This window comes from Helicoverpa zea, chromosome 9 (genome assembly GCF_022581195.2).
Source record: "Helicoverpa zea isolate HzStark_Cry1AcR chromosome 9, ilHelZeax1.1, whole genome shotgun sequence".
Taxonomy (NCBI): domain Eukaryota; kingdom Metazoa; phylum Arthropoda; class Insecta; order Lepidoptera; family Noctuidae; genus Helicoverpa; species Helicoverpa zea.
The window spans coordinates 9,005,327-9,020,760 of record NC_061460.1 but is presented as its reverse complement, the minus strand read 5'-3'; the positions used below and the strand labels follow the sequence as shown (position 1 = coordinate 9,020,760).

The window sequence follows — 15,434 nt, the reverse complement described above, 5'->3', positions numbered from 1 at the left end:
TGAAACAAAACGAGGATTAAAGTGAGACCAGCCACGAATTCATTTATTTTTATAGGGTTTGTATTATCAAATCATAACATAGCAATTCAATTTAGTGTATTACATCTTTACGTTATTATTGCGAAGGTTTCTCATTTGCCGATCATACATGCTCAATGGTATTGACAAAATGAAAATAAAACGATAATTTTATTATAATTAGTTTAATTTACAAATAGGTATAAGAACATTATGAAAATCACAGGTAGGTAATAAAAAGTAGGTAACGCTTATGTTTATCCTCTGCCCCCACGACCACCAAATCCTCCGAATCCGCCACGGCCACCAAAACCACCGAAACCACGTCCGCCACCAAAGCCACGTCCGCCAAAGCCACGTCCGCCAAATCCTCGACCGCCGAAGCCTCTGCCCCCGAAACCGAATCCTCGACCACCATACCCTCTGCCTATAAAGCCGCCGCCAAAGCCACCGACAACAATTGGCACAGGAACTGCAATGGGCACTGAAACGACAAATCAGGAAGGGTTAGGCTTTACTTAACGGTAGTTGGGAAAATTGATAACCATTTTTAGGCATCAGCAGCCTGAGATAACAACTGTTAACATTTGAATTGTGAGAGGATTATCTAAATGGTATATAATGGTATTTAAGGTAGTCAGAGCAATTGGAAAATCGTTACTTGCCTCGTCTCCGATAGTATGGGTAGTATGGATCATAATAGAATTGTCGTTTCACTCTCGATAAAGTGTCCTTTGTGTTGTCTCCGTTGCGGTTGGCATCTCCAATTTCATTTTCGTTTAGTATTAGATTCGCTAATGGATTCGATTTTTCGTCCAGCTGTTGAGTTGTTTGCTCATTTTTAGCTGAACGAATTTCTTGTATTCCCATCAGAAATACAAGGAAAATAGTCAATCCGAAATTCTGAAAGCAAAATAATATCAAAAAGAGTGATGAGTGATGTTTCCATTACCTCGATGCGGTTGTGACAATCAATCATAATTTCATGAGTTGATATATTGTTGCATAACATTGCTCATTCGTTAATTTGATTCGAGTAGGTATTCATTAATTATTAGGTAACTTTAAAACATCGAGGTTCGTCTAACTTATTAGTAGGGACGTACCTATAGGAAGATAAGTATTATACATCGATATGTATAAAGATAATTAGTACCTTTGTTGCGAAATATGTAGGTACACAAGAAAAGCGTTACAATAATACTCACAGAGATTTCCATGTTAATGTGGTGTCCTTAAACGACTGATAGAAAACTTATGGGCGACCATATAATATAGGTAGATCTTCGAAACATGCTAATTGATGAAATTGACTCATGTAGTCTGCATTATACCTATAATAATGGCGGATATTCCTGAATAGGTACCTACCTAGTATTTCCCACGAAAACCAGGTTCTAAGTGCGCTAATATTCGTTGAGCATTCAAACGGATTGCAATAGTAGCTGACTGCATTTACAGGCAAGGCCAATTAAATCAGTTGTAAGTTTGCAGCCTGAGGTAAATTCTATAACGAGCAGAAAATAGTTTATGATATAGAGTATTAAGCAGCGTTGTTCTATGATTTTGCTGTTTCTATTATATGGGGCTCGTTGGAGTAGGTACATGCCATGGTTGATCGTACACCAGAGCTCTTGTTTTCATATGTCCTCTGTTGCACCAGTGCTAAACTGGTAAAGAAGGTGAAAAAACTCTGAAATTAGATACGTAGACAGAGTAATAGACTTGAGAACGTGAGCGTCTGCACTTATTTAACGTCATCTTGAGCTTCGACGTAACTATCCCAAACAAAGGCCATTGTAATTCTAAAACACGTCAATATCATCCAACTACAACAGAAATACATCTTTATAGTCATCTATTATCATAGGACATTAGCACAGGTCATTCGAATGAACTATTCCGCTGGTTTTACCGTGTTTGTCGGTATTTCGCTGTGTAAATTGAATTATTTGCTTTAAAACTACCTAGTCATACATAATAATAGAAGCAGTTTCATAATATTTGTACAACCGTTTGCGACGAATAGCTCTGAATAGTTCGTTCCATTGATTTATATGTGTGTATAATGAGTTTTCATATTGACGTTAGCAAGATTGTTCTAATTTAGGAATGATTTTCCTATTGAGTTCGAGTTATTGTTCATATTCATGTATTTATTGATGGACGCAGAATTCGCGATTCAGATGGACGTTCGCAGTTGGCGGAGCCCAGCGTACCAAAACGGTATCTACCTAATTCGGAAAAAAAGTTGTGGTTCATTGTCAGACATTGCGTTGTTATTTTAATATGGTGAGGTGATGTGTGCCGGCTCCCGTATAAATATTTCATCGCATACAGACCGGAATATGAAGTGGTTAATTTAAATTCTGGCTCGTCTGCGCGGTGCGGTCGAACACTCCCCGGTTATGCCACTTTTTATTTTTCACTTTTCCACCACCCCATCCCCTACTTCCTTTCTGAATGCAAGTGGACCGTCGCTTTTATTACTGAAGTTTGTGCGAAACACGAACGATTTTTCGGAGCAATCCATTGGAGCTCGTAAAAATGCAGTGCGCGAGTACTTCTTCCTCTAACTGAAAGTAACTTGGAGAAATAGAAGAAAATTGGCAATGATTCACATTGGAAGAAAAAACGAGTTGCCGCCATATTTGTTCAAAGTTTGGATACGAAATAATTTTCATTGTAAGATTGGTTGTCACACATTGGCCCTTGCTTATTTGAATGTCTTGCTCTACCTATGTATAAATATCAAAAATGCTATCACCTTGACCACCTTCGGAAACTTGATCGACCACAATAGCAAAAGTGGAAGTTCTTTCTTCAGCTTGCTTCATTATTTTTGAAAACCTCGACAAGAATTAAGAAGTATGTAGACATAATGTTGACGTTCCTACAGATAAAAATTTCTTATTGCAAATTCATGGGACTTTAAACACTTTTGACAAGAGCAATGAACTTTGTAAGAACCTCGTAAAGTTAAGCACCAAGTTGCCAAGGTTCAACCACTCTCTACATAATCAAAAGAAATATATACGTTAGTACGTAACAAAAATAAAAAGCGCTCGCTCAATATCAGAGCAGGTAATAATATACCTGGCTCCTTATCTTAAACCAGACTTGAAAATGTATAGCTATGAAGTTCCAAAGGTTGCCGCGAACTGTAGTAAAAAGAGCCAGCCCTCCCTTTTATGTTCCCACGAGGGTTTCGGCGAGTGCTGGGTGAAAATATTCAAGAATTCTCCGGTTTTTTGAAGTAGTATTACACAAATAAGTAGGCATTGTATTAAAGAAATTGTATGGAACAAAACGGGGGCAATCTTTTTCAAGTCCACGAAATGTTTTTTTGTGTTTAGATTGGTTAGTCCCGGGGCACTTAGCGTTATTAAGTCTATGGAGGAGTTTTAACTTTGAAGTAATTGAAATCTTTTAATTGTGTAAACATTATTGTAATAAATACTTAGATATTTTGGACACTTTTTAGACATGAGTTGGATTTCTTCTGGTTACTTTGTTTTGAATGGGTCAAATCTTTTCCGTACAGGTAAACTATTTTATATTCTTATTTCAGTAGATAAATAACTTCATTGTCTTGCTATAGCGAATAGTTGCCGATCTCTCGCGAACTTGCCAATTTCCCCTAATATTTCTGGCACGAACCAATCCAATTGTTTCAATTTGTATCTACGTTCTGAATACATTATTATGTAGGTTTATACTTGCGTAGTATGTGTAGGAAGTTTGGCTTAGCATAGATAACTAGATATTTTGTCAGTAGAGAATTAGCTGAGTATGTGTTATGAAGGTAGGTATTGCAGCAAAAGGTAGTGTTTTTGAGAGGGGTTTGTTTTTTCTTAAATTACTCCATACTAATTATAATTATAAGTGAGAAAGTAAAAACTGTCTATTAGGCCAGCTAACAGTGTGCCTGGTGTCAGCAGGAGTGACACTGCTTGATTCACCCAATTCTAGGCATAGCATCTTATAGAATTCCATTTAAAATTGACTTCTATGACAACACTGTGTTTCGTTTACCCTAGCACATTTAGTTAAGGAGAGCCTGTACACTCGGTGCGTCCGCGCGACCCCTGGCGGCAACAATACGCGTTGCTCCCAAGTGTCACTTGTCGGAGGCTGAATAGAGGCCATTAGGCCCGCCATAGCCGAGCAGCCGCGTTTCCGTACTACGCAGAACCACCAGGGGAAATACTCCGGAAAACACCGTCTTCAAATATGTATGTTAGATATTTAAGTTACGGTTTATGGGATCGGTGGTTAAGTGACAAACGTTTTTTTTTTGTTTTTGAACAAATAATTTATTGGAAGAACCCTCTAAAGTACGTGGTAAGCAGGAATAATTTTGTGTCACAATTATTACCTAATATTTTCCAAACGTTTTATCAATGCGCGAAAACACTGTCAAGGGATTGTTATCATAACAAAAAAGTAAACTAGATCACGACGAGTAGTGCCTAACTTCTAACGAAGTAACATAGTTCCGTTGAACTTATAACTAGAATTTGTCGGCCTTACGAAAATATCACTGGGGCAGAGACCCCTTTTTCCCAAGCGACATTGAGGCCAACATTTTTCTCTCACACCCAGATGAACACGAAAGTTAATTGCAGCCGAGTACGAAACATTCTTTTTTCAAACACAAACATAATCGTGAAAATCGTACAGCGCTGCAATACGGACCCTTCACAAAATGGCCGTCGCAGTGACTGCCTTTGTCACAAAGCGCGCTGAAAACTGACGCCTGAAGAATTGCTTGCCAGTTCGCCGCAAACAAACTGCTTTGTTCCCAGTTCAATTCTTATAACTATTGAATAGCATTTAATATTTATAGTGCATTACTGGAACGTTAATATTGCATTACCTTGTCTACGGAGCAGCGTTGAGTGCACGGAATTTATTGAAAGCTTAAAGTGAAATGTGAAGAAGGTGGTGGAATGTGGGAGTAAATACATTGTGATCTTTTTGTATTATAGGTAAATGAATGACTTCTGTGGCCCCAAGAAAGGGTATTCCAGGGTATCCTCTACATTTATGCCAAACATCTCAATCGGTTTAGCTGTCTCGAACGTGAAGACGCAGCAATCATTGCAAGAATGAAAACATAAAAAAAGACCTACTAAAACTTCACTGTTGAATATTAGCATACGACATTCTACGATTAGCCCCTACTCAAATCCATAACGGTTTAACTTCTCCAATATTTGAATAGCAAAATACTTAAAGTTTGCTCAGAAAGTTTAAAAGTAAACCGTGGCGTATACCGAATTCCGGCCACATCGGTCTGATGCACTGGAGCGGTATTGGGCCAGCCATCGGCCTTAAAAGCGTATTCATGTTCGCAGAGTTGGTCGTTAAAGTTTTTCAGAGTAACATTGGCACAGAAGCGATACAATGCCGAGGTTGGTGCTTCGACCTCTTTGGTAGCCGTTGACGTTTTACTGAGGTACTTTATTGACTTTGTGTGATGTGAAGTTGATAAGTTTAGGCTGTCCTGGCTTTTTGTTGGCCCTAGGCTAGCATCAAGTTCTATTTACAAACACAATAGCTAAGTATATTTCGTATGATATACTTTTTGCTATATGTAATTTGCGAAATCAGACGAAAACGTAACCGAGGACGAAAACTTAAAAAAAGCTATATAAAATAAAAGTGGCAGTTATTATTAAAATTCTACTTTAAGATGTTATTTCATAAGTAGAAATTTCATTTCAACTGAGTATGAGAATATGCTCCTGCATTTATATTTTGAGAATTTTGGAAGCCGACCCCAACATAGTTTGGGAAAAGGCTCGGAGGATGATGATGATTTATATTTTGAGAATTTAATGCATTATACTGAAGTAGGTAGTTTAAGATTTTCATTATGCGTTCCATATCATTTCCTAATATTAGGTATATCTATAAGCTAACAGATAAGGGTTTCGTATCAGGCATTCCTTATCATTTATTGTCTGATCAAACAAGTTGATTGTATTGTAATTGTATTCCTTATCTAGATCAGTACTTAACCCAATATTGATAGGTACTAGATTTTAAAGGAAAATCCTGTACAACTTGCAGCGGAAAGTCCTGTGTAAAAAAGTGACTGTTATGGACGATTGCGTAGGCAATTTTCTGTATATAAATAAATACTAGATAATATATGGCGCAATGAAGTGCATTTCAATATTCAAACTATTTTCAGGCTTATGTAAATATATTCATTTATTGAATCAAACTACTTCATAACCGTAAAAAACATAGAATTAGGTTAACCTACTTAATTTGTTGGAAATTGACGGAGCAAGTGTTTATAACACTGTCTTCCTACGTTTATAACAATGTCTGACTTTAACCGTTTACAAAATATGTATAGTCCTATGCATATAGGGTCCTACACATTACCTATTGAAGTATAGAGATAATCAATAATCAGTTGATTGGCACCGTTATCAAATATCGGCACAGGATCCAGGTCAGCCTATTGTGGGAGCGCGCCAGTTGATCAAATCACGGTGATTGTTCGACGCGCGTTCGCAAATCGATGCCTTTGCATTACTCAAATGAATTAACTAGTAATTAATGTTCCATTAAGACTATATCCAGTAGCGGCTTTAGGGTAGGGCGCGGTTGGGCGACGGCCCAGGGCGCCGGACATAAGGGGCGCCGCAGGCGCCCCCAACCAATCCTTGATCAGAATTTTACTCCTATTTTTGTTTTAAATTTCATCAAAGATCGTAGCTTACAAGAACTGTATCCAAATGTATGGATAGCATCAGGGCCGCCTTAACCTATGGTGCAGGGTGTGCGAATAACCCGGGCGCCGTGGGCTCAGGGGCGCCGCGGTACGCTCCTTGACCAAGAAATTTCAATTAAATTAATGTATTGTCATACAATGCCGGGCGCGTTAGATACACTACTTTTATGTCCCAAAACTTAAAAATTTTCGCGATCGCTTCGCTCGCGGTTTCTTTACTTTACACTTACATTTTTTTTCACATATAGCTACTTTTAATTTATGTCCCAATACTCAAAAAAATTCGCGCTCCCTTCGCTCGCGGCTTCTTCACTTCACAGTCGCCTTTTATTATATATGTTAAGGACTTTTAGTGATCCAAATCTCAAAAAAGCTTTTTCGGGCTTGCTTCACTTTATAGTTCTTTTTATTTTTCAATTTTTTTTTTGTCTACCCTAGCAAAAACGTAACGTCGTTTTTAAGTCATTTTATTAATATGAAAGTAACTTTTTCTATTTATGGTACTACTTTAAGTCCCAAAATTTTAATTCATAGGCGCCAACACCAACAAAGAGTTATCTACGTTTGGGCTACATTTTAAGTCATTTTTGTTTTGAGTTCTAAAATATAACAAAAAATTTCGCGCTCGCTTCGCTCGCGCAATCAGAACCTGTGTTCCCGTGTTTTTGCATTCACTAACCAGCAATAACTTATGTACGGTTGGGCTACATTTTAGGTAATTTTTGCTTTCACTTGTTAACAATAAAAAAAAAGTTCGCGCTCGCTTCGCTCGTGCAATCGGTAACTACATATGTCTCTGTTTTTCGTAAGGGTTTGAATTGCAGTTGGGGGCGCCGTAGAAATCTCGCCCAGGGCGCTAGTAGAGTTAAAGCCGGCCCTGACTATATCGCTGTTATATTATCTGATAATCTGTGTTATTAGATTGAGGACTTATGTTTTGATTAATTGAGATGATGAATACTTAGCCCTTAGCCCTTGTTAATTGTTAAGGTAACTAAGAATCCAGCTTCAGTATTTCTGGTCAGCAATGTCTATTATAGGTTCTTTAACTATTTGGCGGTTATTTTTAGCTATTATGGGTAGGTAATATGCAACAAACGTAGCAATTTATTATAATTTACACACATATGTGCTTTTATCCTATGAAAATAATAGTGGTGCTTACATTCCTTAATGGCTAATGCGTTCAAGAGAAAACAAACAACATATAAAAATATATTTATGATACCCACTCTAAAAAGATTTTCAAGTAGAATAATACTAAAATATATACTAATGTGTAATGCAGACAGTACACTTTTAAATTATTACACTTGAGACTGTGATACTAAAAGCATTTTCCACTCGAGTCTCAATATCTGATAAAAAACTTGTGGAGCGAATATTCGATGCTTTTATTCTGAGAAATAGAAGAGGTTTCATACGCTTTGATATTCAACCTTCATTAGTTTACATAAATTACTTACTAAGAGGAGCGATGAGGACAGAGTTGCCCAGTATAGCTTTAAGTATTATTGAGTAACTACAAAATAATTTCCATCTGCTACTTAGTGGGTTAATTAATTGCGGATCAACAGTACGAACTTACGCTGAAAACGAAAACGCTGAAACGTTCACTTGTTTAAACAGATGAAATTAAGCAATTGTTCAGTTAAAATTATTACGATATTTAAAGGCCAGTAATCACAAAAAAGTAGTTAAGGAACATAGAGACACCTAGACGTCAGACACGTCATCAAAAATGAAAACACTTTTATATTGACAGACTCAGGAAGATGTAACTTCCCATCGTTCCCATAAACAGCATGTATCATCCAATAGCTAACCATACAGGATACATGTATAATTCACAGCCACTGGAGGGTGGCGTGACCATAGATAACGCGTCGGAAGTAGAGGAAGGTGTCGCGAGCGAGCCGGAACCGGCGCGATCCGTTGCGTTATCGTCGCGTGTCCGGGACCGACCAGCGGCATTAATGTGAAATATTATGTTGTTCTATAGTTTATCAGGATCAGGGGATGAAAGGACATTACATCGTGTTAAAACTTTATAGTTTAAAAAACATACAAAATGTTCCGAAAAAATCTGAGGGTTTGTCAGATATGGGGACATAAATCACCACATCCCACTGGTGGACCGTACTCTTGTACTTAATGTATGGGTGGTCAATAATGGGCGAGCACAATTGAATAGCTGCCACAATCAATCCGATATCCTACTATCAAGGGTGTCTATAGGATTTCAGGTATTTGTAAGTTGCATTCAGCTGGTTACAAATTCTACGTAATTCGACGAGTAAACACCTATTAAACTACTTATGTCAACAAATTAGTGATGGTATCATCATCAAAAACCCATCCTTTCCTAAGCATCGCCACATCTCAAAACTAGGTCAGCTAGATTTTTTAAAGCTACCAAATAAAACCGTGCACTTAGGCTTTAACAAGTTACCCTGTACTCTCTGCATGCGGGTTAAGTTTGCACTTAATTTGGAGCGTGGGAATTTAGACTCGAGGCTTTGTAACTCCTTCAAGATAAGCCGCGGTTTCGTGTTTTTTTCTCGTGATTGGACTGACTTTAGAGGTTGTGTTGGGTGATAGGATGATACTGTGTTATGATTGGTTAAAGAGGAATGCATGTTTTATTAATTCAAGAGAAGATCAGTGTTATGAGAGTAAAATAAAGTGAGGTTTGTCTAATATACCAAAAAGATCCAAACTATTTTCTCATAAGAGGTAACTGGATCGCAGATAAAATGTAATCAAATTAAAATGTTTCTAAATATAGGTACACCTACATCAAGCAGAGTCGAAAAGCAGCTTAACTAAATTAAAAATTATAATCATTTAAAATGTAGATACAAATAAAAATAATCACAGAATTTACAGACCAATGTTAATTAATTTAACATGCATAGTGGTAGTAGTGCCGTGAATTTCGGAGGTAACAATTATATCGGCGAATGATGCTGCGCGGTGTGCAAGCATGCGTGTCGGCAAATTGGTGGGTCAGAGGCGCTCGGTTGCGTAGAACTACGAAGGGTGTAGAGAAGACATTGTTGTGTAAATAAAGAATAGTTGTGGAATAGGTGTATGAAGGATTACTTTCATAGCGGTTTGATTCGTTTTTTTTTTTGTTGTGTCAAACAAGGTATTTATTGCCAGAATGAACACGTGAAAGGTTTCAGTGAAATAAAGAATTATTTATCCTTACGCAAAAATGAATCGTAAAACGATTTAAAAGGACCAGTACACACCCTCCGAGCCTTTCTCCCAACTATATTGGGGTCGGCTTCCAGTCTAACCGGATTCAGCTGAGTACCAGTGCTTTACAAGAAGCGACTGCCTATCTGACCTCCTCAACCCAGTTACCTGGGCAACCCGATACTCCTTGGTTAGACTGGTGTCAGACTTACTGGCTTCTGATTACCCGTAACGACTGCCAAGGATGTTCAATGATAGCCGGGACCTACAGTTTAACGTGCCATCCGAAACACAGTCAATGGTGTCTTAGATATACTTAGAAAGTACATACAAACTTAGAAAAGTTGCATTGGTACTTGCGTGACCTGGGATCGAACCCGCGCCCTCATACTTTAGGGGTTGGTGCTTTACCCACTGGGCCACCACGACTTTTAAAAGGACCAGTACCGGTTTTAAAATTCATTTTCAGCAAACGATTCATGCTTTTTAATATTATCTCTCTTTAAATCTTTTCAGTTAAATTCATATTTAAAATGGAGTCTTGATATTTATATTTGCATGGTGCATTTTATATGGTTCGTAGCTCCGAGATTTCCATGTCACGCTCGCCTCGCGCTCTGCATTTTCGCACCAGAATTATTGAGGTTCATTAAAATTTACCTCTTTGCTTAATATTCAGTTCTGTTTCAGATTTATATTGATATAATGAACGTCCCACTTCAATTGTAGGTTATTGCCGCTTATATATAGTACTTTTTAATCCTTTTGAATTGAGGTTATCTTTTATTTTAGTTAATAAACTGAAATAGGCTTAATGATTTTGATAATTTGTAATACCGGTAGGTGTTTACTCAAAAAACAGTCAAGTTAAAATGGCCTACATTTCAGAGTGAAAACTATAACATGCAGCCTCAGAAAACTGAAATGAATTCGTCCAAATTCCAATCCTGGCGTCAACTATTCGCTGAAGTTTTAGATACATGTGCCAATACGTTCAGCAATTGTTACACAAAAACAGTTCACATTGTAGACTTTAGCTCCGAGAAAAAGCAAGCATGATCAAAAACTGAGTTTTTCATGAAAATGCAAATACCTTTCCTGAAAACGGAAGGTAGAATTTATGGAAAAAAATAAGGCTTAAAAAACTTTGATTCAAAGCACGCGCAGTAGGAATATGCTACAGTTTGTGTGAAATACTTTATGAGATCTCAAAAACTACATTTCGGTGACAGCATGGATATTTTTTCCATGATAGCATAGGATACATTGACAACAGCATTCAGGATACGATTTAAGTAAATCATATTCAGTATTTTTGTTCATTCTTTCATGACACATATAAATCCAATTTAATGCGGATATCCTTTTGTTTAAAATTTAATTCACATCAGCTCACGTACATATCCACAGCGATGCGATCGCACTATTTGGTCTGCGTAAATATTTATCGCTTTGTTATGTAAGTACATGAATATATTTTAAAATAAACGCCAACAATTTCCAACAGTGAAAAATTGAAGTAGTGCAGTGGACAATGGCGACTGGTGGCATGGTGGGATGGTGGTAACAAGTGATAGCCGAGTGGGCGGAAGTGCTCGCGCGGATAACGCTCCGGAACGTGTCCGATTCCGGCCGAAGCGCTGCATCGCACGCTTCCGTTTCCGGCAGCGCCACAGCCAGCCAGTTTGTTTAATAAGCTCCAATAATGAACAATTACTGCGTTTCCCGAAGCTGTAGCAAATAGACTACCTATGCCGACTGAAGTGAGCAACTCATAGCTTGCTTTACCGTTTGTTCTGATTTAAAGGTTGGTTTGATACTTTTGATCTTAATTATTTTCCTTTTTAGGAAATTTGATTGGGGGCAACTGTCCGTCCATATAATTTAATTGATCAGTAGGTATTCAAAATACCTTTTGATATACCATTGTTTTTTTGTGCGTTTCTATAACAAAGAATATAATCGACATTAAGTATAATGTTTACTATTAATATTAAATCTAGCAGAAAACCTCAAAGCAAAACCACCCTTAAGGTTACACTAGTCGATATTTTTCCCATACAAAGTTCGGAGTGCTTTTACTCTACATTGTGACATAATACATTCAAAATTAAACTTGATATCGTTTTATATTGTTATTAAGTTTGTCTGTACGGATTTAAAAAAAAATAATAAAATCCCAGTAAAAAGTTATGAGCCAACAAAGTTCCGTTTTTCTAGACAATTTTAACGCAACTTTGAGTGTTAAAAAGTCCCATAAAACATGTAAAATCTCCAAAACGAAGTCCGCTCCGACATAGCTCAATTACTAAAGAGTTCTATAAAATTTATTTCAAATTGATTTATACAGTAGTTTTTTCAGAAAACGCTTTTTTCTGAAGCACTCTTCGTCTTTTTTTACGTACTCGTTTTGCGATGAATTGTCGTGCATTTCACTCAATAGCATTCCCCCCGGCAGAAGCGCGGGGCGGAGCGGAGAAAGACGCTTATACACACATGCTTATTTCCACAATTTTTACGTTTTGCACGATATTTTGTCGTGCAACTGTGCAAATTTTAGTGCAACTATTTGTTTGTATTGTTTTGGGCTCAGTCTGCTGCTGCGGCCCACGTCTTTCGTATCGTATGTGTGTAGGTAGACTATTCTCCTAGCGCTTGTCGTACGTAAACATTACACTGACCCCCGGCTAAAACTCTGGATTTCGATACTACCTTCTTTATCTGTTTGACTTGGCACTGAACTTTGGACTTAGTATTTTCGTTTGTGATTGGAATTGTTGGTTTGAGTGGAATAGTGGATACTATTTCAGTGAAGTGGTTTTCATTGAGTGCAAAACACGTGTGGAAAACAATAAGAAACAAGAAACAATGGGTAAGTAGTACAAGTTATCATACCTAAGCTTCCTTATTAGATAGGTTTACCTCTTACCTACTTATCATATATACCTAAATTAGGTACTATTATTATTTTTCCATAAATCAAAGTAGGTAAGTACGATTAAAGCTAATAGGTACGTTTCTGGTTTACCGTTGAACCACACGACTTGGGACTTTGCCTCCGGTGGTGTCGATAGGTAGGTAGGATAGAAGTACACCAGTTGCTCTATAAATGATGGCACTATCGTAAATTATTTATTAGGTAGGTACCTAGCTATTATTCGCGGCACGTAAGTTGAACCAAAATGTAACCATAGAAACGATCGCCATTTTAGATCAACTTGCCGCGTACGCTATGTAGGTACCTATTCGTAATTAACGTGAACGAAGCCGCGGGTAAGTACCTACATAAAAGCTTGTAAATGAACTATTTTGATTATCGGTAGGTAAGATGGTAGGTATTATCACAAAATGTTTTGAGGTTTACGATAATTTTTATCGTAAAATCCATAAACACAGCTCAGAGACCAGTCACGGACACGATATTGTGCCTCAAGTTGAGGCCCTCAACTCTGGACTCACTTACGGCTTGCGCGTCCAACAGTTCCCGCTCGAACGGTCAATAGTGTGTGTAAACTGTGAGTAGGTATAAAAAGTGTAGTCTACATATTTTGTGGCTGTAGGTCTGTACTGTTCAAACTTTGAGTGCGAGAGCGCCGATTGCGCCAAAACATCGTGTGATGTCCGTGTCTCTGTGAGCGTTGCTCGAGCACGCTGTAGGTACCTAGGTATATTTATATTGTGGTCATCGCGCGTGGGCTCCGTGAGTAGGTACGCGACTAGGGTTGCCAACCATACTTTTTTATTATACCTATACTTTATATTTTTAATATATATTTTTATTATATACTTTATTACGTACTTTATTTTTGGTAAACATACTTTCTAGGTACTTTTGTGACAAATATTTTATAATTAATATATTATATTTAATATTTTTTTTGACGTTCGAAAAGTGCTGTTTTGCAGCCAAGTTTGAATAAATGAGTTTTGATTTTGAATAAAATACATTTATACAAATACTGTATTTTCAAATCTTTACTTCCACCTAAAATGAAACAATAATAATTGAACAATTACAATTTGAAAAAACACGAATACGTTCTTTTTCAAATTGAATCAAGTTTGTTGCTGGCATATGCAATTTTTATTAAAAAAAAATATGATACCGTGTAATTATAACTTGGTATAATTATAATGTTACTTTTGTGGAACAGATTCAAAAACTTGGCGAATGGGGCAAAAAGGGCGTCTAGAACTAAGCGCCCGCAGGAAGAAGCTCAAAAGATCAGCGAGAGGATATTTCATGAATAAAGAAAATATTCCTCCAGTGCATGATACGTTCCAACAGTAAGTACGATTTATTTACACCGTTGCCATTTCCTCACATTCACGTAGATGAGGTAAGAGAGACTATGATAGAGCGTTTGAATGTCTTAGCAGTCTCAAAGTAGGATACAATAATGCCAAAACACAAGCGTGTCTATTCATCGCTAAAAGGAGCCCGTTCACCTTCACTCCTGCTTTTCGGAAGTATCATCACCTTTAGATGCTGAATATCTTCAAAACCACGAGGGTAGCAATTGGTAGCAACTAATGGTAGCTGGTAGCAATTAGGTAGCAACTCTCTATATGTATTTCGAGAGGATCTGAGAGTTGTGACAGGGATCCTGACGCAGACGTTCATTTCGACTAAAGTAGCTGCTAGAAAATTGTGCGTTCTTGCAAAGGCCCAGTGGTAATTCACACCGGGACATGATGTTTATACAAAGCACAACCCCGATCATGAGTGGCGGGATTGCAGTCAATAACTAGTTTATACTAAATAAATGTATGTGTTAAAAAAAATGAAGAGGTTTTATAACTATGGTAGTGTAAGGTGACTGACTAGTGGACTTAGTACTAGTGTGCTTACGGAGACGCGATGCGTTACACGGCGTTTTGGGGGTTCGTTCAGCAGCGGGCCGCGTTATCGCACATAAGGTAATGTACGACAACCTGGGTGACAACGCGCCGCGCAACGCGTCACATCTCCGTAAATAAGCACTTATAGTGGGTCTCGCTTATATAAATCCCCATTTTTTGTTTCAGATCACTTCAAGAAGCAATTTCGCCGCCTTTGTCGCATTTGCCGCAAACACCGCGGTCGGCGTTTTTGAGAATGTAAACAAACAGAAGAAAGCAACCTTATTTCTAAAGGAATAAAGTATTATTTTTATATGTTTCTGTTCCGTTCTTTGGTAAAAGCCGCTTTGCCTATTTTATTGTTTTATCTTTCATATTCGTTACAAAAATTGTGATCGAGTTACACGTCTCTACTGCTCTCTTCGTTCTTCGTATGTATAATGTCAACTAAAAAAAATGAGAAACGCTATTCGACACGAAAATAACTGTGTTACTGCTTAAAAAAATCAAAATGTTCAATAAAATCAATAAAATTGATTTCTAAATACATGTAATACATATTATAGATAAATAACACCCAGACAACATTTGTCCTGGGTGGGAATCGAACCCACGA

At 37.5% G+C, this 15,434-nt stretch overlaps 1 protein-coding gene and 1 long non-coding RNA gene across 3 annotated transcripts; one reads left to right on the top strand and one right to left on the bottom strand.

Moving 5' to 3' along the window:
* Positions 1-239: 239 nt before the first annotated feature.
* On the bottom strand, positions 240-1,238 carry LOC124633104 (H/ACA ribonucleoprotein complex subunit 1-like). Its single transcript, XM_047168200.1, has 3 exons — positions 1,227-1,238; positions 684-921; positions 240-502 (listed from the first exon to the last, which is right to left on the bottom strand). Exons 1-3 carry the CDS (start codon positions 1,236-1,238, stop codon positions 276-278), a joined length of 477 nt encoding a protein of 158 aa, XP_047024156.1. The 3' UTR covers positions 240-275.
* A 10,909-nt stretch (positions 1,239-12,147) lies between these two features.
* Positions 12,148-15,133, top strand: LOC124633419. 2 transcript variants are annotated; one of them, XR_006984740.1, is made up of 3 exons: positions 12,148-12,848; positions 14,131-14,263; positions 15,005-15,133. It is a non-coding gene; the product is annotated as an uncharacterized LOC124633419 (long non-coding RNA). The 2 variants fall into 2 exon arrangements; XR_006984741.1 differs by lacking the exon at positions 12,148-12,848 and adding an exon at positions 13,226-13,684.
* Positions 15,134-15,434: the final 301 nt, after the last annotated feature.